This window comes from Ipomoea triloba, chromosome 3, assembly GCF_003576645.1.
Source record: "Ipomoea triloba cultivar NCNSP0323 chromosome 3, ASM357664v1".
In the NCBI taxonomy this organism is placed as follows: Eukaryota; Viridiplantae; Streptophyta; class Magnoliopsida; order Solanales; family Convolvulaceae; genus Ipomoea; species Ipomoea triloba.
The window spans coordinates 21,972,081-21,994,807 of record NC_044918.1 but is presented as its reverse complement, the minus strand read 5'-3'; the positions used below and the strand labels follow the sequence as shown (position 1 = coordinate 21,994,807).

Sequence of the window (22,727 nt, the reverse complement as noted above, 5' to 3'; positions counted from 1 at the left end):
ACTTAAGTCGAATTATCTCCTCACTAACGCCTTCTTGTCTGTACATCCCACATGCTCGTATGAACCTTGTTATGTGTGCATTGGGATCTTCGGACAGCAATCCCGAGTATTGGCTATTCTGGACTAGTGTGAGAATAGTTGGATGCACGTGAAAGTTGACGTTTTCCATTGGCGGCACATAGATCGAGTTGTGCATGTTAAAATCCGGAGTCATATAATCTGCAATTGATCTCTGTGGTTCCTGAGGGATTCCATAGTATTCTTCTTCACGAATGTTTTCTTGTGGGTTTGCTCTGTTAGCTTGTGGTTCTTCAAGAATTGGTTCTTCATGGTTAATTGGTCCTTGTGGAATAACTGGTGTTGGGGGCGGGTTTGGTATAGTTGCTCCTCTTCCTTGTGGATTTCTTGTTGCGCTTGATGAAGCTATTTGTGACCTTTGTGTACTTTTCTTCCTAGTTGCTCTATTGATTTATGGAATGTAAGGTAGTAAGCCTTGATTCCCTTTTGCTCGCGTGTGCATTCACCTATTAAGATTATCAATGGAGCAAAGATTCCGCAATTGACTAGAAGTAGTCAATTGGGTAAGTAGCAAAAACAAGTAAAAATAGAAAATGAAACAAAATAAAATGGTGTGGATTAACAATGCTCAAATCTAGCAATCATTCAATCAAAGTGAACAAAAACATTTGACAACCTATTGCCTTCCCTGGCAACGGCGCCATTTTTTACGGATGGTAGTTTTTTGCGTAGGGGTGAATCGTCAAAAGATATTTGTGTGTTAAAACGGAAAGTCAATGACTCCCCGAGTGTCGGTCTCAAAGGAAGGACGTGGAGGTGTGTCAAGCGTTCGAGTGTTTACGTGATTGAGTCATGCTATGGATTCGAGTGTGGTGAATGGTGATTTGTGAGTGAAAGGAGTTCATAAGATTGGGTTTGTGTGAGAAAATGATGTAAAGTAAAAGAGATTGAAAAATATGTAAAGAGGTAGGGATTGGATAGTGCTCATCTATGTTGCATCCTAGTGTGTCTAAGGTATTGGATAAACAAGACAAAGATGTTGGCTATTCAAGAGTGTGTGTTCTTAGTCCTTTTCCACCTTTGTGTACTAAGGCTTCTTGGACTTAGGACTGCCTTCAAGCATCCAAAGTACTAAGAGGAATTTTATCAAACACTTTAGCTACACACTATCCTACTATTCTTAAGAAGTCCATAGGATCTATGATTGCTTCAAAGCTTCAAATCCTAACTCTAATCAAAGACATGAAAGAATCAAGAGCTCAATCTCTCATCTAGATTGGCCAAATCCAAACAAGATATCATCAAAACAACAATCAATAGACAAGAATAGATAACCCAACAATCTAAGCATTTTAGATCCAAAAATAGATATAAGATCATCACACTAGCAACATATCTTCACACAATCCAAATCCCTAGATTAAACTAGCCACTCATGATATGAAATTCAAAACAAAAGCTAATTCAATCAAAGAACAAACACTACAAAAAAACGCGTAAATAGCGACGGACCGATTCCGTCGCTAAATAGGAAAAATCCGTCGCTAAACTGTTTAGCGACGGATTAGCGACGGATATCGTCCGTCGCTATAATGGGCGTCGCTAGATTTTAGCGACGCAATTTTTGTCCGTCGCTAAAATCTAGCGACGGATCCTCCCGTCGCTAGATGAAAACGTCCGTCGCTATACTTCCCCGGACGACGAGTTCGTCGCAGAAATTGCCGAGGAAATTGCGACGGCAATTTCCGTCGCTAGGTGTAGCGACGGATATTTCCGTCGCTAGATGCACAATATTTTCGTCGCTAAACTCTTACCACGACGATTTCGTGACGAACTTTGCAAGGGAATAGCTACGGATCTTTCCGTCGCTAGACTTAGCGACGAATGAGTCCGTCGCTACATTTAGTGACGGAAATAACCGTCACTAATTTGTTTTTATTATTTCAATTTGATGTCATTTAGCAACAGTTTAGTGACGGAATAATCCGTCGCTAAATTTAACTACGAATATTTCCGTCGCTATTCCGTTAGTATTCTTTATTTTATTTGATATTTAGCTACGGATTTAATACAATATTTATCCGTCGCTAAATTTTAATATTTTTTTTAAAGAAATTACCCACTAATTAATTCCACATTCCTGCATTAAACCTATAATATAATAAATTTATCCACTAATTAATTTCGCATACATGCAATAAACCTATAATATAATACATCAATAATATAATTGCAAAATATATTCTATTAAAGCATTCATACTCCTAAGCAATAACAAAAGTAAAGTTATATCGTTAGAAAGTACCAAGTATATTAATAAACATAATCTAATCCTCTCCTAAGTTTTCATCATTTGAGTTAACAGAATGTTCAGCTTGACTATTTTGAGGTTGTGCCATAGAAGTGGATATTATTCCATTGCGACGCAACTCATCCATCAAACTTGCAATTTGAGCTTGCATTTGAGTCTGCATTTGACCTTGTAGTTTAGACTCCATCTCAGCTTTTTCAGCTTGTAGTTTAGCCTCCATCTCAGCTCTTTCAGCTTGTAGCTTAGCATCCATCTCAGCTCGCATGGTCTCTAACTGTTGGTTCATCATTTCCTTCATTGCATCTTGATGAAGTTGTGAAGTAGCAGCTGAACCACAACTAGTCCCAGTGATAAATGAGGATGACTTAGTCCCTAAGCCGTAAATACGTTGTTTTTTTACCCTGCCAACAACATCCACACTGCGACATGTCTATATTTGGTGACTCAGTTGACCCTTCAGCTTCTTGCGTTGCAGCATCATGGCGTGCTTGTATTTCTTCCTACAATTAAACACATATACACAATAAAATAAGTATATAATGCATATAAAAATTTTATCTTTATAACAATATATTATTTGTTACTTTATACTTACAGCGATTCTCTTCGACCTCTCATCAACGAACATACCATCCTTCTTTTTGTGCATTTGCTCAAAGCACTCAAACAGATTAGGCTCCTTTTGAAGTTCATCTCGCTATTAACAAGCAAAAACAATAACATGATACTTACAAAGATCAACATCACATAGCCCCTTAAAACCTAAACTATCCATGCACTTATTACCACATTCATCAAACAAACCAACATCACTTGTTACCACTAAACAAATCATCATCAATGCACTTATTACCAAATTCATCAAACAAACCAACATCACTTGTTACCACTAAACAAATCATCATCAATACACTTATTACTACATTCATCAAACAAACCAACATCACTTGTTACCACTAAACAAATCATCATCAATGCACTTATTACCACATTCATCAAACAAACCAACATCACTTGTGCACTTATTACCACATTCATCAAACAAACCAACATCACTTGTTACCACTAAACAAATCATCATCAATGCACTTATTACCACATTCATCAAACAAACCAACATCATCAATGCACTTATTACCACATTCATCAAACAAACCAACAAACTTCAAAACACCAGGTGCAGTAGAAAAATACATGCCATCAAACAAACACCCCCAAAAAAAAAGAGAGAGACACTTACTAATTTGTGATAGTGCTCAATAGCTGATCTAGACCCTCCGGTATGTTTAGAACATCCCGTACCAGGTCCTTCCACCTCACTCATCCTATTTTTCCGTTGTTGTTCAGATTTCGCTTTCACGTCAGGTCTATCCCAATATGCCTCCCAAATGGCCCATGTTTCTTCAGCTACACAAGCTGGCCGCCCAGTTGAAGTCCGTTTGGTCTTGAATTTGGAGAGCATATCTGCATAGCGTAGGCCTGCTTGTGCTAAAAAAAACTTTGCGAACTTGAGCTTCGATAGACTCATCCCACTTGTAAAATTTCTGTAACATCACAAATTTATCAAATATAAGCAAAGCACAATAGACAATATTAGAGCAACACCATCCATAAAATGCATTGGGCAAAGTAATCGACCAAAAATTTAATAACATTCTAGCTTTAAGAATTAACCAAAATATACTCGAAGTCATATTATGAATTTACCTTAAATTCCTCAAAGTATAAATCCTTGTACTCATTAGGCACATTCTTCCAAGCATATCCATTAGGATGGATCATTTTCATGAATATTTTTGTCATTGAACTTGAACATGCGTGACAAGGTATCAACCTGCACATATATAAGAGATGGATAGGGATAAAAATAATATACACATAAATGTTAACATAATAACACAATTTACCTTCCATTCTCTACATGAATAATAGTCAAATCACAACCAGTGGATGATCCCGCAACTGATGAGGATGTGGGTGGAGCATTAGAGTTTGATGGTGATGGAATCGGTAAGTCAGCTGGTGAACCAATAGAAACAGGTGACTGAACAGGTGGAGATACCACAGTAGGAGGAGGTGCCACAATAGGTTCCAATGCACCTCGTCCACGTCCTCTTGTGCTTCTAGCACTACCACCACCTCGTGTCATCTAAAATAAAATATAATAAAGTTATATAACATATAAATATTACATATTCATTTAATATCTGAACTATGCACTAACTATCAGTACCATTATCACTATCTCCTATTACTGAATCACTACTTGAGTCATCTATTTCTTCCTCTAACTCAATTTCATCTTCGATGTCACTATGTTCGCCATCAAGTTCTATCACCCCACCGTTTGGGTCATCTAAATGCAATGGGTCTTCATCTATTTGAACGAGATCATGATTGTCAGTAGTTTCCTCTTGAAATGGTGCAGGTATTAGTGAGTCTTCAGTAGATATAGATGATTCAGGAACCTCTACATTAGATCTCGCTTTAATTTTGCAAACGGCCCACCAGTCAAGCTTGTCGCGATGCAAACTTGGATATGTACAATAATAAACCTGAGCGACTTGCATTGCTAGAATGAATGGTTCATAGCGATTGAATCTACGCTTATGATTAACTTCAACAAGTTTATACTTGGAATGAACCTTCATGCCAACACTTGTGGGGTCAAACTAGTCACACTTGAATAATACTGTCCTCTTGATTGGTAAGCCAGGGTACTCAACTTGTACAACTTCTACCAAACGGCCATAATAATCACTTTCATCTACACTATAGTTTATACCTTTTATGCAAACTCCACTATTCATTGTTTCTTTAGCTCCACCATAACCAATGGTGTGAAATTTAAAACCATTTACATAATATTTTTATAATGTACTCCATGAAGGTATGAAATATTAAAGCAACTTTATTTTGTTGGTTTGTCATGACAATGGCAGACAAATTTCTAATTAAATATAGTTGACTTTTCTACTTTTAAACTCCATGAAGGTATGAAATTTCTAGCGCAGAATAGAAGGGAAAAAAGCAATGCGAAACATTACGAATTTCAAATAAAAAACAAGGGTCAAATACAGCAATGGCAAATACAATATTCTCAATTTCAAATACACAACCAGCAGTGTTCAATATTCTCAAATTTCAAATAGCAAATACAGAAAATATGAACAGCAGAGAATAAAATTCAATGGCAGAGAATAAAATTCAAATGTCATAGACAGAGAATAAATTTCAATGGCATAGAATAAAATTCAAAACAAAAAATAAAATGCAATGGGCGATAAACAGCAGGAAAATACCGTAAATATGATAGAGAATAAAACAAATGGCAGAGAATAAAGCAAATACCGCAAATATGGCAGAGAACAGCAGGCAAACGGCGAGCTGTGTTCGTGTGGGCAGTGGGCGATAAACGGGCGGCGGGAGGCGGGCGGTCGACGGTGGGTAATGTTCGCGTAATAGGGTTGGGCGACGGTGGGCTCGCGTTCGCGAGTGTTGTTTAGTGTTCGCGTTAGGGCATTACGTAATAGTGTTGGGCAGTATTCGAGTTTTTTTTTTTAAACGGCAATATTCAAGTTAGGGCTTTATGTTATTATGTTAGGCCTAGCGACGGAATTAAAATCCGTCGCTATATATAGTAACGGACCAATAATTCCGTCGCTAGTCGTAGCTAATAGTCCAAAACGCGCAACCTTAGTGTAAACCTAGCGACGGATGTGACATCCGTCGCTAAGATTGTATACCAAAAAACATATTGCCTTGCGTTATTGTGTTAAGTCTAGCGACGGACGTAATATCCGTCGCTAGCCTTAACGAAGAGCGGCAAGTGAACCTAGCGACGGATATGAATTCCGTCGCTAGATTGTTTTTTAAAAAATATAATCTCTTATGTTAATATGTTAAGTCTAGCGACGGAAACATAATTCCGTCGCTGGCCTTAACCAAAACTTCCACTCTTGGTGTAAATGTAGCGACGGATGTCATATCCGTCGCTAGATTATTTATAAAAAAACATGTTCATTAGTTTAGCGATAGATTATGATATCCGTCGCTAGAATCTTTTAAAAAAATTGTGTGAAACTTTAGTGACGGAAAACCAATCCGTCGCTAGATTATTTTTCAAAATAACATTGTACAATTTAGCGACGGAAATGAAAATCCGTCGCTAAAATGTAAAGACAACGTAACCCGATTGAAAATATAGCGACGGAAAAATATATCCGTCGCTAATTTGTTGTAACTAAAATTCCCGCAAAATTTATGTTACAAATCCGTCGCTAGTTTGTCGCTAAAGTTTGCGCCAAAATTCACCGCCAAAATTAGCAGTGTATTTAACGACGGAAAACATCCGTCGTAAAATCCGTCACAAATCCGTCGCTAAATTTCAATTTAACAAAAAAAATAAAAATACGTCGCTAAGTTGTCGCTAATCCGTCGCTATCTTAGCAACGGAAACAATCCGTCGCTAAATCCGTCATTATTTTCGCATTTTTTTGTAGTGAAAATAGTAAATTGATTAGAAATGTAATAGAAATCACCTAGAGTTGAAGTGATCCTTCAATCCAAGCTTGTTGTCTTTTACAATGAGAATTATCTAAGCTACTCCTAGAAATTATCTAATGGAAAAAGAAGTTCTAAAAATTAAAAAAAAAAAAAAGAAAAGCTTCCTAAATTTAGGAAAAAGGAAAACTCCTCTGAAAATCTATCAAGGGAGTTTAAATAGTCTCCGAAAAACAATCCTAGGGAAATTTCGCGCATTACAGACTCCACGCCGCTCCACACGCGTGTGGACGTGCGTGGGAGGCTACTGGATTGTGGCCACGCACACTCACACGCGTGTGGAGATCTTCTTGGGTCCTTCGGGGCTCCGGTCTTGCCTGGTTCGTTCCTTAAGCTCGGTTTTCATTCCTATTGGCTCCCGGGACTCCTGTATCACCTCATTTAAGCTAAAGGTAGCTTTGCGTGTTGGTTAGTGAATTTAAAGCATATTTGATCACAATTTATCATGTAAGGATGCCAAAAACGTGACAAAACACCCTAATATGTACTCAAATTATGGGTATCTTGGAGGCTTATCAATTGGCGATATTCTCTCAGGCATCCTCGCAGCTTTCTTGGTCCCATTGCGGCGCAATAAGCGAGGAGCATTGGCAGCGAATCGCGACGCATAGATGGTAGCCCCCAAGCTCAGCGAATTGCTGCTGCTGCTACCCTTTGCCAATGCATCTTGCAGCCGATTCTCTTCCTCCCTTAGCGACTTTTCCAGCTTTTTCCTTCTGTAGCGCTGCCACGCCGCCTGTAAGAAGCAGGCCGCCCATGTCCGCCACTGCTGAGAGTAAAACCTGAACGTGTGCCGCAGCTGCTTGCTGTGGAGCAACCTGAACTGAGACGCCACTAACTTCAGATCGTCCGCCATTAAAGCGAATGCTTCCACTTCTGCAAGAGCTTCCACTGTTCTGGTTGAAATTGGGAGGTTAGATGATGAATTGGGGTCCAGAGCCCATGTGAGGAGCTCTTCTCCACAAAAGTCCCCGGCTTTTAGATAATCTGAGTTGAAGAAACCGGTCCTTTCTCCATTCGTGGTTACGGAGAATAGCTTCCCCCGCGTTATTAACAGCATCTCATCGACAGGGTCACCTTCCCGAACAATGTAGCTGTGCTCCGTGTAAAGTACTGGCTTCAGACGGTCACACATCGCATCCAAAGGTTGTTCATCCATTTTCTCAAACATTGGCACCTTTGGAAGTTAAATAGCAGAGTAAGTTTTTGTTCAAGTTTGAGTAGATATATATATGCATAACTGCTTGCTTAAACACTTACTCTCATCAGCAAAGCCAAACAAAGATGTCGCTTTATGTCTCTTCTGATGTCTTTATAGGAAGGTTATGAATCAAATTTTCTTCATCCACACCCCTAGTTTCCTGCCATCTGTATTGTTCATACCGCCTTATCCGCTCTCTAAGGTCCTCCAGGAGCAAACGATGGGACATCCACTGCTCTGCATCTCGTCTTTTGACTCTCATCTCCTCCAATCTTATTGTCGTGGACTGCAGATATGTCTGTTAAATCACAAGACTATCTATTAGTTAGGGCCTGCAATAACATAACTTAGTGACAGATACATTTGTGTACAAGATTCCATTTTTCCAAGTATTTCCAATTTTAAGCAAAAAAAGTTTTCCCGAGTATGAGAACTGATCAAGCGGACCTACGTGCATATTTCCAATGAGAAATGAAAATAGCACCAACCCAGAGATGGATATGAAAACAGCAAAGCAAATTTCCCAAACAAAGGTGCTCGTCTTGAGGTTCTGACCAAGTGAACTGCACATCATATAAGGATAAACATCACATGCAATATAAAGCAAGCACAAATCACATACAGATATGGCCATGCAATTGATGGGAGGTGGAAAGATGTTTTCTGTTCTCCGATTCTCCAGCTTTCCAGAAAACTGGAGAAATTTTCCAATTAGTAAACGGGCCCGAAAGTCTGTTTCAATGGAAAGCATATGTTTACACCTCCATAAGTAAAGCAAAATCCACAATTCAGGAGGACTATAAGTTCTTTAAAGCAGTAGTAATGGCGCAACTGCTAGTGGATGCCAGTACATATTGTCTGAGCTACAATCTAACATATTAGTGCCAGACTTTGGTTTCAAAATGTGATCAAGTCCTACGAAAATAAAGCATGCAGTGCTGGACTAAGAATAAAATATGAATACTAAGTACAGAATACACATTAATATGAAAAAACAGGAGATTGTATACCTCAGGTTTTGCAGGCCCCACCAGAAGCAATAAAAGAACTTCTGAGGGAAGTCTCTTGATTCTACAACACCAGACTGAAGAGCATCAAGGAATATGCCAAAATCAAATCTTGTTGTGTTTGGCGTGTCTATAGGGCAAGACTCATTTAGAAGTGTTTTAAAAGTCGTGTGATCATCACCAGTATACAATGAGGCATGATGACAGGGAGATGAATTCCCACAAGCTCTCTGCCAACATGTAGTTTCTCGTTCTATAGAAAACAGATACCAAAAGGCTCCAAGTACCTGAAAACAGAACAAAACTTTATGGCACATAATTCAATGATGACTGATATCCAAATTATACAAACTTACATGACTAGCAAGCATGTAAAGAAAAAGATTGAAGGCAGCCCCAGCCCATGCTGTTTCAGTAAGTATGCCAGATGTTCTGGTGACTTCTTTATATAGTGGATAAACTCGAAGCATCCTTGGAATATATTGGAAGAACACAACAAATTTCAGCCAATTCTTTGTATTTAAAGATTGTGCGCCTCGCATTTTAGGAATTATAATCAAAATCACAACCTGCACATATTCCAAGTGGGATAAGAATCCATGAATACATTTCAACTTAGAAACAAAAATGGCACTATAAAATAGGACACATATAAGTATATCTTACCTGGGGCAAGGGAAGAACTGCAAGAATGTCAATTAGGAAATAAGAGGACAAATATCTTTTTGCAATTTCCCAAGTATCTTCTACTAAAACACCTCTTCCAAATACGCGTGAAGAAGGGGCAATGAACCCCGTCCGGAATTGTAAGACAATATGAAGGATGTAAAAGATATCAGTAAAGGAACGCAAAACACTAGCAGTGATCTCCAATTTTCTGTCCAATCCAAGGCATTTTTTGTCATTGTCAACCACTGGAATGTAGAAAAACAAAGGATCCAAAGAGATGGCAACTACACAAGATAGTACAAATATTTTATTCCATCTCTGAAGGAATGACCCTTGTGGATCAAGAATCTTCTTTGTAGATTCCATGTCTTTGGTATGAGCATGGTTTAGTGAATAAGATTTAAGAGAATCTTTCAGGCTTTTGATTCTCTCATAACCACTTTCCAAAGTTCTGTGGAACATATCTGAAACTGAGTTCAATCTTCCATAGCGACTTCCACTTCTAGATGGATATTGTCCCTCAGAACTTCTGTCTGAATTCCAATCCTTAAACCTGCATGATACATAATCAAGTTTTAACTATCAAAATCAACAAAGCATTGATGCATTACTAAAACAGACCTTACAAACTTCTCTTGGCGGTGATTCATATCTTCAGTTCATCCACTAAAACTGACCTTACAAAAACATTTTTAGACATAATCATCAGCAACCAAGACCAATTAAAGTCATTTCAACTTCGAAAACATTTTATGAAAAAATAAAAATAAAAGGAAGGGGATGGTGTACCAGAGCAGAAGTGCAGCAGGTCTTCCACTCCCGTGAAAAGCAGGTAGATATGACTTCGTCTTTGAAAGCGCAGAGATAGAAAGGGCGGAGAAGTGTGGTGAAGACTAGAGGGGTATGAAGTGAAGTTTCGTGCTCACAAATTATGAATTCTTAACAATGAAGAAAAACGCAGGTTCTTATTGAAACTGATGCTCTCAAAGTGGTTCAAGGTCTGACCTCATGCTCTTTTGATTCTGCTTTCGATTTACTTTTATGTGACTTTAGAGATCGTTTTTCCAATAAGTTTATCTCTTTTGTCAAGCATAGGCTCTTTCCTTGTCATTGTAGGATATGAACTGATCATCCTCCCTCCTTCTTTGTAATTTTTATCTTAGAATCTTTGTTAATGGAAGCTAGTTATTTGTTTTAAAAAAAAAAAAAAAAACAATGAAGAGAAAAATATAGATATTTATCGCAACTTTTGTACAATTGGTCAGTTTGTCTGCAGTAACTGTAAGCGCCACGTTGGCTCATTGACTTACTGAGTTACCGAGTTGGGAGATTGAGGGGCAGAAAGGGTTCATTTCATGGCCCAGCGCAGTTTAGCATCATCATTGCCCATGTTAACAACAGCTTGGGTTCAGCGTGTTCCGAACTAGCAAGCATGCTATCAAACCAAACCATTGCTATATTCCAATTAAAACTTCAGTCTCATGTTGGGGGCAATTTATATCGTGTACCAGCTTTGTTGTGCATTCTGCTATGACATTCTGTGTATTCTAGTATATAATTCTGTATATTATTGATTTTCAATATCATACCTCATGGAACATAAGAGATAATACTTAGGTTTATATTTTGTGTATCATTTTCATTGATTCTGTGTATTTTGGATCTTTTAATTAACGGCTTTTCTATTTCCCGTTCGGCCTTAACTTATGAGACGAGTTCTGTGCATTCTGTTGTGACATTCTGTGTATTCTAGTCATTGATTATGTGTATTCTAGTATGTAATTCTGTACATTATTGATTTCCAATACTATACCTCATGAAACAGTAGAGATAATACTTAGACTAATAATTTTGTGTATTCTATTCATAAATTCTGTGTACTCTGGTATATGATTCTGTGTATTCTGGTATATAATTCTGTACATTATTGATTTCGAGTACCATACCTCATGAACTAGTAATGCTAATATTTAGACTATTGATTGTGTGTATTCTATTTTACGATATGTGTATTCTTTTATATACTCCTGTATATTAATGATATAATTTTTTTATACTTAAACAAGAATAATTACCGTTAATAAATATTAAGAAATTAAATTAAAATTACAAAACACAACATAGAAATTTGTTTGTCTTAAAATATGTGGGCAGTGACTCTCGAGTACCCAATACCCGAAATATTGCACCTAGCTATTTCTGAATTGGAAAATGTTATGCTATTACATTACTATATATATGGTAGATATTGCAATATTATCAATTATAATTATTATAATTATAATTATAATATTACCATAATCCAATTATAATTAATATTATTCTATCATAATAAATTCTATCATAATAATTACCATATTACTAATAACGATTTATAATTAATATTATTCTATCATAATAATTAACATATTACTAAAATGCCCCTACATTTGGGCGGGAAAATTTTGGAAGAGGATATTGTTTTATATATAGTATAGATGTTATTGCGGTATTAAAAACCAATAATGGAGAGAGTTATGGCATTTAAATTACTAATGTACAGAACTGTATAATAGAATACACATAAACACTCGATAGAATATATAAAATTACACATAACAGGAATTAGACAGACGGAACGGTATCCGTCGCGAGTCAACTCCCCACTAGTTAGTTAAACGACGTCGTTTCGAACCAGGGTCTACAATGCATCCCATGTTGGGAGGAATACAAAAATAAAACTTTATTTTGGATTAATTAAAATAACATGTCAAAATAGAATTAAAAATGAAATTAAAAAAAAAAAGAATTAGTAGTATTACTTATTAGGCATACAATTTTAAGACAAATTATCTTTGTTTGAAATTTCGAAAATGACTTGCGAATTTTTTAATGCTTCGATAGGAATAGAATGAATTCAATAGAATATATATATATTCTAGTCAATGGAAAAATAACATATTTTGAAAAAAAAAAATGTCTTCTAAAATTTTTACTCGGAATATATTTTGTAAATTTATATCACATAAATGTCTTCTAAAATTTTTACTCAGAATATATTTTGTAAATTTATATCACATGTCCTCGATATCTTCCTCTAAGGCTCTAAGTAATGTCAAACGAGTTGGCCTGTCATCTATCTAGCTATCATTTGAACTAGATTTGACTAATTCAGTTAAAATACGAGTTTGTTTAGCCTTGACCAAACAATAAAACTTTTTACCGGACACGACCTATAGACCAAAAGATACAATATTTAGCCTTCACCTTAAAAGAAAAGACTATTTTCTAACTTTTAACCAAACATTGTGAAAATATTTTCTGAATAATGAATTATTTTTCAAAAAATTTTCTATATTTCTAATTGGACTAAAATCTATTGTATTTAGAGTTAAACAAAAGATTTTTAAAACTCATTTTGTTTGATTGATAATAATTTTATGTCATTTTCTTATTGAATTGAGTTTTTAAAGTCATTTTTATTGGTTAATAGAAAATTTTTATATAACTTTTTTATTAGATAGTCAAAGTTAATATTAATATTAATTCAAAATTTGAAAAGTAATTAACAACCACTTGCCAAAGACCTTGTGGTCAAGTGGCACTCGGTGTCCCGGTTAACACTCCCACATGGATGGTGGGAGTGGGTTTGAGCCTCAGTGGATGCAACTGATGACTCGTTGTGCTTCAGTAGGTTGAGAAAGTAGTTATGAACAGATACTATATTGTAACAGAGTCAGTAGTACTAAAAAAAAAACCACTTTATTATTAATTAATTAATAGTAAACAAATACTCACGTAATATTTTATCCTTTCAAATTATTGACTTAAAGGACATTCTCTATTTGTTAAAATTTTGTTCTCTAACAATGACAGGTTGCATTTGATGATTTGAAATTAGATTAAAAAAATCGTTATTATTTATTTAACACTTAATTTTGAACAAAATTTCATTATTTATATGTCACCATTTTTTTTTATCAAAAATCTTAAATTTGACTTATTTAAAATTAAATTGAGTGTCTATGCCATATCATAAAATAGTACTATAAACAATATAATTTTTAAGCTTCATATCATCATAAATAATAGTTTAAAACATTATTTTTTTAAAAATCAATGAAATCTGAACTAATTATAAAATGGTTGGAGATATATTTTAAATTTGACAATAAAATAATTAAAACATTAAAAATATTTAAAAAGATAAAAAATATTGCTTTTTAATAATAATAATATGCCAATGACCTTGTGGTCTAGTGACATCCGATGGTGGCATTTGGTTGCACCTTATGTTGGAGGGGGCAGGTTCGAGCCTCAGTGGAGGCAATGCTGACTCTTTGTGCTTTAGTAGGTTGAGAGCGTAATTTATGAATAGATACTACATTGTAATCGAGTCAGTAGTACGGTACATTTTTTTAAAAAGAAAGTCACTATACAGTGAACCATGAACAACTGATATAAAATTTATTTTTAGTATAATGAAGATTCATTTTTAGTATATTAAAAGTTTGGTTTTAAGTATATTATCTAAAAATAAACTTTCTTTACATTAAACATTAATATTTAATATATTAAAAATTATATTGTGGACCATGGTCATAGCTGATACTGCAGTTGTGTTGAAAAGATACTGTAGTTGTGTTGAAAGGAAACTGCAGCTGCACGGAACAGAGGCCATTCATCCGTTCAACACAACTGCAACACAACTATAGTTTCAGATGGATGACACATCCTGTAGTATCCTTTCAGCACAACTGCAGTATCAGTTCAACACAACTGCAGTATCAACAATGATCCATGGTCCATAATGCAGTGTGGACCATGGTCCACAGTATAACGACTGATACAGTTGTGTTGAACGGATACTGCAGTTGTGTTGAACGGATGAACGGCATTTGTTCCGTGCAACTGCAATTTCCTTTCAACACAACTGCAGTATCAGTTATGATTATGGTCCACAATATAATTTGCGCACTTACTGGGGCCCATTGATTGCATTTTCAAACCGTAAGAAGTTCTATCAATAATTATGTTCTTAAGTCATACGCCATTGCCAAAGACCTTGTGGCCTAGTGGCATCCGGTGTCCCGATTTATAATCTCACATTGAGGATAAGAGTAGGTTCGAGCTTACATGGTAACAGAGTCAGTAGTACTCAAAAAAAAAAAAAAAAAAAAAAAAGTCATACGCCATTAACGGCGACGGCGATTCAACGATGTTGTTTGTTTAGACAAGAAGAAGAGTTTTTTGTACTTCACGGAACTAATTTACGGAACTTTGTAAGTATTTAAATACTCCGTAGAAGGCAATGAAATTAGGGGATCTAAGTAACATTTGAAAGGATGGAATGAAATTAATTTAAACAACTTACAATAGGTTTAGTTAATAAAATAAATGTTTACATGCGTAGCTTAATTGGTCACAAAAGGTGAAGTTTGAGAAAAAAAACTAGAGATTGAATCTCACCAGCTATAATGTTATCCCTAAATTTCCCTTTATTTTATGTTGTTGGTTTTTGTTACTAACATTTTTTAATTTAGCCAAGACCTTGTGGTCTAGTGGCATCCGAGTGCACTCCTATTTGGAAGGGAGTGTGTTCGAGCCTCAGTAGAAATGAGAAAGTAGTCAGATAGTACTAAAAAAACATTTATAACTTAGCTATTTTTCTTCCATTTAATCAGTAACTAAAAAATTCAGTCCTTTTTAAAACCTAAATCCAATGAATTATTAGTTAATACTTAGCTTGTTATCTGTATACAAAAGTTCAACTATATTATAATTTGTCGATATTAAAAAAAATTCAATTGTATATTAATTTGTCAATATTGTAAAGGTGGTGGGCGAGTAGCTAATTTATTTGCGTTAGGTAAAAAAAAGTTGAATATAAATGACGATTTTTAACTAATATTTAATTTGAAATATTGTAGTTATCATTTATCAAGTCAATCAATGTACCAATTTGACTCGGGTTATTCCAAATGTCTCTTAATTTATTAATAAAGAAAATTATAATTTATGTCCTCACTTATATCACAATTATCAATGTCGCCCATTAATTTTAAATGGTGTACATGTTGCATCTGAATTTTCAAAACGTTGTATATTTTGCCCCGGCCTCTCCTAACGGGCTCGTTGTATGGCACCGTTTAGTAAGGTTAAAATGGTAAAAAAATTCATTTTTTTTTAAATAAAATTATTAAAGGATTGCAAAAGTTTAATTTGAATTCAAACCTGCCGCCTTTGAAATGCAATCCAAGGTTTAACCCGCCTAGCTACATTACAAACGGTTAATTTTTCACTTTCTATTTTCCTTTTTCTCGTTTTTAGTGGCTTGCCCCCGCTTTTCATTCCTTTCTTTCTATATGTAAACACATTTCCTTCCCTTTCTTCACATTTAAGTTTAAACTTAAATATTCTAGGTTTTAAAAGGTTAATAATATTGGGACAAACTTCAATGTAATTCTATTTGGTAATTAGGCAATTGAAATAATGATGAGAGATTTTTCATGTCTTTAAAGTGGTTGAAAATGTCATTTTCGATTATATTAACATATTTAAACTTAGGGTGTGTTTGGAAAGCAGGAAAATGACTTCTGGAAAATGAGTTATTTTTCAGAAAATGAGTTCATTTTACGTGTTTGGATGTACTCTGGAAAACTGTCTTTGGGTGTTTGGTTCATTTTTCGGAAAATGAGTAGAAATATATAATTACATATTTTTTTTATTTTATTTAAAATATAAAAATATATAAACTAATAATATTTATTATAAATTAATTAATTAATTAAAAAATTAAAAAAAAACAAAAACAAAAACAAAAACAAAAAAAAAGGAACGGCGGCTACTCGATTTCCGGCGGAAACCAGAGCCGGCGGACTGGTTTCAGTCCGCCGCACTGAGAAGGGACGGCCGCACACGAGCCTTGCTCCCATTTCCGGAAAACGACTTCCGGACTTTTTGTCCGGAAGTTGTTTTCCGGAAATTTGTATTGATTTTCCGTGGCCAACGGAAAATGTTTTCCGTTGACCACGTTTTCTTGTTGTTGCCAAACACACGAAGCCCGGAAAATGATTTCCGAAAATCATTTTCCGGACTTCCAAACACACCCTTAAATATTCTGGAAACTTAAATATGAAGAAACAAAAAGAGATGTGTTTGCCAAGAAAGAAAGGAAAAGAAAATGGGCAAGCTAGCAAGAAAGAAGAAAAATAATACTCCATAATAGAATGTACAAAGTTAATAATTTCTAAAGTAGCTTGGCGAGTCGAATATTGGGTTGCATTTTAAAGGTCATGCGTTCAAATCCAAGCTCCTACAATCTTTTAATGCGTTTATTTTAAAAAGAAAATTATCATTTTAACATTACTAAAACGTGCCATATAATGGGTCCGTTAGTGGAGGGACAATATATATAACGTTTTGAAAATTTAGAGGCAACATTTACACCACTTAAAATTAAGGGGTGACATTGATAATTGAAGTATAAGTAAGGGGTATAAATTACAAATTTTCTTTATTAATGTTTGAATCCGTTGTTCTAAAAAAACAAACAAGCAAACAAAAACAAAAAAAAAAAAACAAAAAAAAAAATGAATTCGTTGACTTTTCTGTTATGTTTTCTAGCAGTAGGTGAGAAATTTGCAATGGTTAAATTAATTTAGAGAAAAAGAGAAAAAAGCATATATAGGCTCAAAGTAGAAATGTGAGAAAAAGAAGTCTCCGCCGAGCTGTGTATGGTTGGCATTTTAATGCTCGTGAAGACGGCCGCCAACTTGCATGTTAAGAGTGTTGAGAAACTTTGCTAGGGAGCGGTTGCAAACTGATAGCACATTTCCGTCGTACAGGAGCGGTAACATGGATCCCGAACAACTTCATAGTAGAGCAATATTGGCACGCACATTAGATATTGTGGATCATGTTAATGAGTACATAAACACTTTGAATAAAGGTTCGTCCAAGCCATATTTGAGTTGTGATTCCGTGTGCAAGTTTGTTTCAAATAGTGTTGATATTTTAGCGGAAGTCACACTATGGAATTCCTAAACAATTTGAGGTGTTCAGGTGTACCAAACAATTCTCTATCATTAAAGGTTGGTTCTCCAATTATGCTCTTTAGAATGGAACATGCTTGATTGTGTCAAAATTAGGAAACCACGTCATTGAAGCCAAAATCCTATGTGGACCCCATGCAGGGAAAGATGTCTTAATACCAAGGTTGGCATTGACTCCTTCATATCCAAGATTTCCTTTTAAATTTCAAAGGAAATAATTTCCTATGATTTTGTCATACGCAATGACAATCAACAAAAGTCAAAGACAAACATTATCACATGTTGGATTGTTACTAAAAAAACAGTTTTCAACCATGGACAGTTGTATGTAGGAGTTTCTAGGGTTAGTAANCGATGTTGTTTGTTTAGACAAGAAGAAGAGTTTTTTGTACTTCACGGAACTAATTTACGGAACTTTGTAAGTATTTAAATACTCCGTAGAAGGCAATGAAATTAGGGGATCTAAGTAACATTTGAAAGGATGGAATGAAATTAATTTAAACAACTTACAATAGGTTTAGTTAATAAAATAAATGTTTACATGCGTAGCTTAATTGGTCACAAAAGGTGAAGTTTGAGAAAAAAAACTAGAGATTGAATCTCACCAGCTATAATGTTATCCCTAAATTTCCCTTTATTTTATGTTGTTGGTTTTTGTTACTAACATTTTTTAATTTAGCCAAGACCTTGTGGTCTAGTGGCATCCGAGTGCACTCCTATTTGGAAGGGAGTGTGTTCGAGCCTCAGTAGAAATGAGAAAGTAGTCAGATAGTACTAAAAAAACATTTATAACTTAGCTATTTTTCTTCCATTTAATCAGTAACTAAAAAATTCAGTCCTTTTTAAAACCTAAATCCAATGAATTATTAGTTAATACTTAGCTTGTTATCTGTATACAAAAGTTCAACTATATTATAATTTGTCGATATTAAAAAAAATTCAATTGTATATTAATTTGTCAATATTGTAAAGGTGGTGGGCGAGTAGCTAATTTATTTGCGTTAGGTAAAAAAAAGTTGAATATAAATGACGATTTTTAACTAATATTTAATTTGAAATATTGTAGTTATCATTTATCAAGTCAATCAATGTACCAATTTGACTCGGGTTATTCCAAATGTCTCTTAATTTATTAATAAAGAAAATTATAATTTATGTCCTCACTTATATCACAATTATCAATGTCGCCCATTAATTTTAAATGGTGTACATGTTGCATCTGAATTTTCAAAACGTTGTATATTTTGCCCCGGCCTCTCCTAACGGGCTCGTTGTATGGCACCGTTTAGTAAGGTTAAAATGGTAAAAAAATTCATTTTTTTTTAAATAAAATTATTAAAGGATTGCAAAAGTTTAATTTGAATTCAAACCTGCCGCCTTTGAAATGCAATCCAAGGTTTAACCCGCCTAGCTACATTACAAACGGTTAATTTTTCACTTTCTATTTTCCTTTTTCTCGTTTTTAGTGGCTTGCCCCCGCTTTTCATTCCTTTCTTTCTATATGTAAACACATTTCCTTCCCTTTCTTCACATTTAAGTTTAAACTTAAATATTCTAGGTTTTAAAAGGTTAATAATATTGGGACAAACTTCAATGTAATTCTATTTGGTAATTAGGCAATTGAAATAATGATGAGAGATTTTTCATGTCTTTAAAGTGGTTGAAAATGTCATTTTCGATTATATTAACATATTTAAACTTAGGGTGTGTTTGGAAAGCAGGAAAATGACTTCTGGAAAATGAGTTATTTTTCAGAAAATGAGTTCATTTTACGTGTTTGGATGTACTCTGGAAAACTGTCTTTGGGTGTTTGGTTCATTTTTCGGAAAATGAGTAGAAATATATAATTACATATTTTTTTTATTTTATTTAAAATATAAAAATATATAAACTAATAATATTTATTATAAATTAATTAATTAATTAAAAAATTAAAAAAAAACAAAAACAAAAACAAAAACAAAAAAAAAGGAACGGCGGCTACTCGATTTCCGGCGGAAACCAGAGCCGGCGGACTGGTTTCAGTCCGCCGCACTGAGAAGGGACGGCCGCACACGAGCCTTGCTCCCATTTCCGGAAAACGACTTCCGGACTTTTTGTCCGGAAGTTGTTTTCCGGAAATTTGTATTGATTTTCCGTGGCCAACGGAAAATGTTTTCCGTTGACCACGTTTTCTTGTTGTTGCCAAACACACGAAGCCCGGAAAATGATTTCCGAAAATCATTTTCCGGACTTCCAAACACACCCTTAAATATTCTGGAAACTTAAATATGAAGAAACAAAAAGAGATGTGTTTGCCAAGAAAGAAAGGAAAAGAAAATGGGCAAGCTAGCAAGAAAGAAGAAAAATAATACTCCATAATAGAATGTACAAAGTTAATAATTTCTAAAGTAGCTTGGCGAGTCGAATATTGGGTTGCATTTTAAAGGTCATGCGTTCAAATCCAAGCTCCTACAATCTTTTAATGCGTTTATTTTAAAAAGAAAATTATCATTTTAACATTACTAAAACGTGCCATATAATGGGTCCGTTAGTGGAGGGACAATATATATAACGTTTTGAAAATTTAGAGGCAACATTTACACCACTTAAAATTAAGGGGTGACATTGATAATTGAAGTATAAGTAAGGGGTATAAATTACAAATTTTCTTTATTAATGTTTGAATCCGTTGTTCTAAAAAAACAAACAAGCAAACAAAAACAAAAAAAAAAAAACAAAAAAAAAAATGAATTCGTTGACTTTTCTGTTATGTTTTCTAGCAGTAGGTGAGAAATTTGCAATGGTTAAATTAATTTAGAGAAAAAGAGAAAAAAGCATATATAGGCTCAAAGTAGAAATGTGAGAAAAAGAAGTCTCCGCCGAGCTGTGTATGGTTGGCATTTTAATGCTCGTGAAGACGGCCGCCAACTTGCATGTTAAGAGTGTTGAGAAACTTTGCTAGGGAGCGGTTGCAAACTGATAGCACATTTCCGTCGTACAGGAGCGGTAACATGGATCCCGAACAACTTCATAGTAGAGCAATATTGGCACGCACATTAGATATTGTGGATCATGTTAATGAGTACATAAACACTTTGAATAAAGGTTCGTCCAAGCCATATTTGAGTTGTGATTCCGTGTGCAAGTTTGTTTCAAATAGTGTTGATATTTTAGCGGAAGTCACACTATGGAATTCCTAAACAATTTGAGGTGTTCAGGTGTACCAAACAATTCTCTATCATTAAAGGTTGGTTCTCCAATTATGCTCTTTAGAATGGAACATGCTTGATTGTGTCAAAATTAGGAAACCACGTCATTGAAGCCAAAATCCTATGTGGACCCCATGCAGGGAAAGATGTCTTAATACCAAGGTTGGCATTGACTCCTTCATATCCAAGATTTCCTTTTAAATTTCAAAGGAAATAATTTCCTATGATTTTGTCATACGCAATGACAATCAACAAAAGTCAAAGACAAACATTATCACATGTTGGATTGTTACTAAAAAAACAGTTTTCAACCATGGACAGTTGTATGTAGGAGTTTCTAGGGTTAGTAATCCAGATGGACTTAAAGTTGTAATTTCTGATGAGCGTAGAAGGTTTTTGAACACTACTCAAAATGTTGTTTACAAAGAAATTTTTAATAATTTGTAATTAATTTCAATTCAATTTTTCTGTTACTTTCATTTGTATGTTTTTACCATATAAACTTTATAAGTCAACTAAAATGTTAGGATCGTGCATTGCACAAGTGCAAATACTAGTACCAAGTAATAGCTCAAATTGTAATGGTTACACTAAGAACGAAGTTTACCTAAGGTGCTTTACCTTCCAAGATCTTATGGAAGACTTAGGGAGTAGTCCAACACATTAATATCGTTTAATGTACCTGCGAGCTGAGATCAGAGAAAGCGTGTCATATCCACAAATCTAAATAAGCAATAGCTTCAAATATAGGTTGAATACTCGTGATATCCTCTAAGTATTGCCCGTGTCATGCAATTGTATAATTTTTTCTCATTCCTAGTACATGCAATCAATACTTCATGGCATACTCAGGAACCCCTTTTATTCACCAATTTGCATTAATCTTTATACATCTAAAATACTCGGCCTTCTCATATACTTTTCCCCAAATACATCACTTGTACCTTGAAAAAAACTCTTCATATCGATTATCGTACCTTGAAAAAATCTCTTCATATAGATTATTGTAGTGGTCTCACCCATTCATACATACTCACTAATTGCATATGCGGAAGCCCACGGTTCCATTACATGCATTTCCTACGCAGGTAATAACCTATTTCACCAGCAACAATCACATTATCGGGCAACAGTCTTTTAGGCACGAATGCACTCTAAGTAGGCGAAATAATGCTACTCAATATCCCTTTCATGCGATTAGCTAATACTTTCGCCATTACCTTATAGGCCACGTTGCATAAGGCAATCGGCCTCAAATCAGATACTTTCTCAAGTACTTTCTTTTTTGGAATCAAAACTATGTTTGTGTCATTAAGACCATCAGGGAAAGTACAGGTATTAAGACAATTTAAAATAAACATATAAAGGTCATGCCCCACAACTAGCCAAAAGTGTTAAAATAAAGAAGGAGACATACCATCACGACCAAGAGCTTTCTCAGGAGCCATATCAAAGAGAGCTGCTTTGACCTCGTCAACGAAAAAAGACTCCAACAACTGTACATTCATACCCTCAATTGGGTTAGTTAATAATGGATGGACTATATGTAATAATAATCATTTTATTGAAATTAATTTTGAACTGAAACTTTTGTATAATAATACTCTGTGAGGGTAGATATGTTACTGGAGTAATGTTAGATAAGTGAGTAACAATGGTTTTGGTACAATAGGCAATCTGTTTCCAGTACAGTACAATAGTGTTTGTGTCAGAATGTCCCCCTACTTACAACAG

The 22,727-nt window shown here is 34.8% G+C and overlaps 2 protein-coding genes across 2 annotated transcripts; both read right to left on the bottom strand.

Moving 5' to 3' along the window:
• Positions 1 to 7,069: 7,069 nt before the first annotated feature.
• Positions 7,070 to 8,242, bottom strand: LOC116012338 (cyclic nucleotide-gated ion channel 1-like). The gene is made up of 2 exons (XM_031251856.1): positions 8,153 to 8,242; positions 7,070 to 8,069 (listed from the first exon to the last, which is right to left on the bottom strand). The coding sequence occupies exons 1-2, from the start codon at positions 8,156 to 8,158 to the stop codon at positions 7,386 to 7,388; spliced, it is 690 nt and encodes a 229-aa protein (XP_031107716.1). The 5' UTR covers positions 8,159 to 8,242; the 3' UTR covers positions 7,070 to 7,385.
• On the bottom strand, positions 8,185 to 22,501 carry LOC116013070 (cyclic nucleotide-gated ion channel 1-like). The gene is made up of 8 exons (XM_031252731.1): positions 22,411 to 22,501; positions 22,214 to 22,290; positions 10,559 to 10,662; positions 9,767 to 10,322; positions 9,457 to 9,669; positions 9,104 to 9,387; positions 8,545 to 8,656; positions 8,185 to 8,391 (listed from the first exon to the last, which is right to left on the bottom strand). Exons 1-8 carry the CDS (start codon positions 22,499 to 22,501, stop codon positions 8,185 to 8,187), a joined length of 1,644 nt encoding a protein of 547 aa, XP_031108591.1.
• Between the last annotated feature and the right edge of the window lie 226 nt (positions 22,502 to 22,727).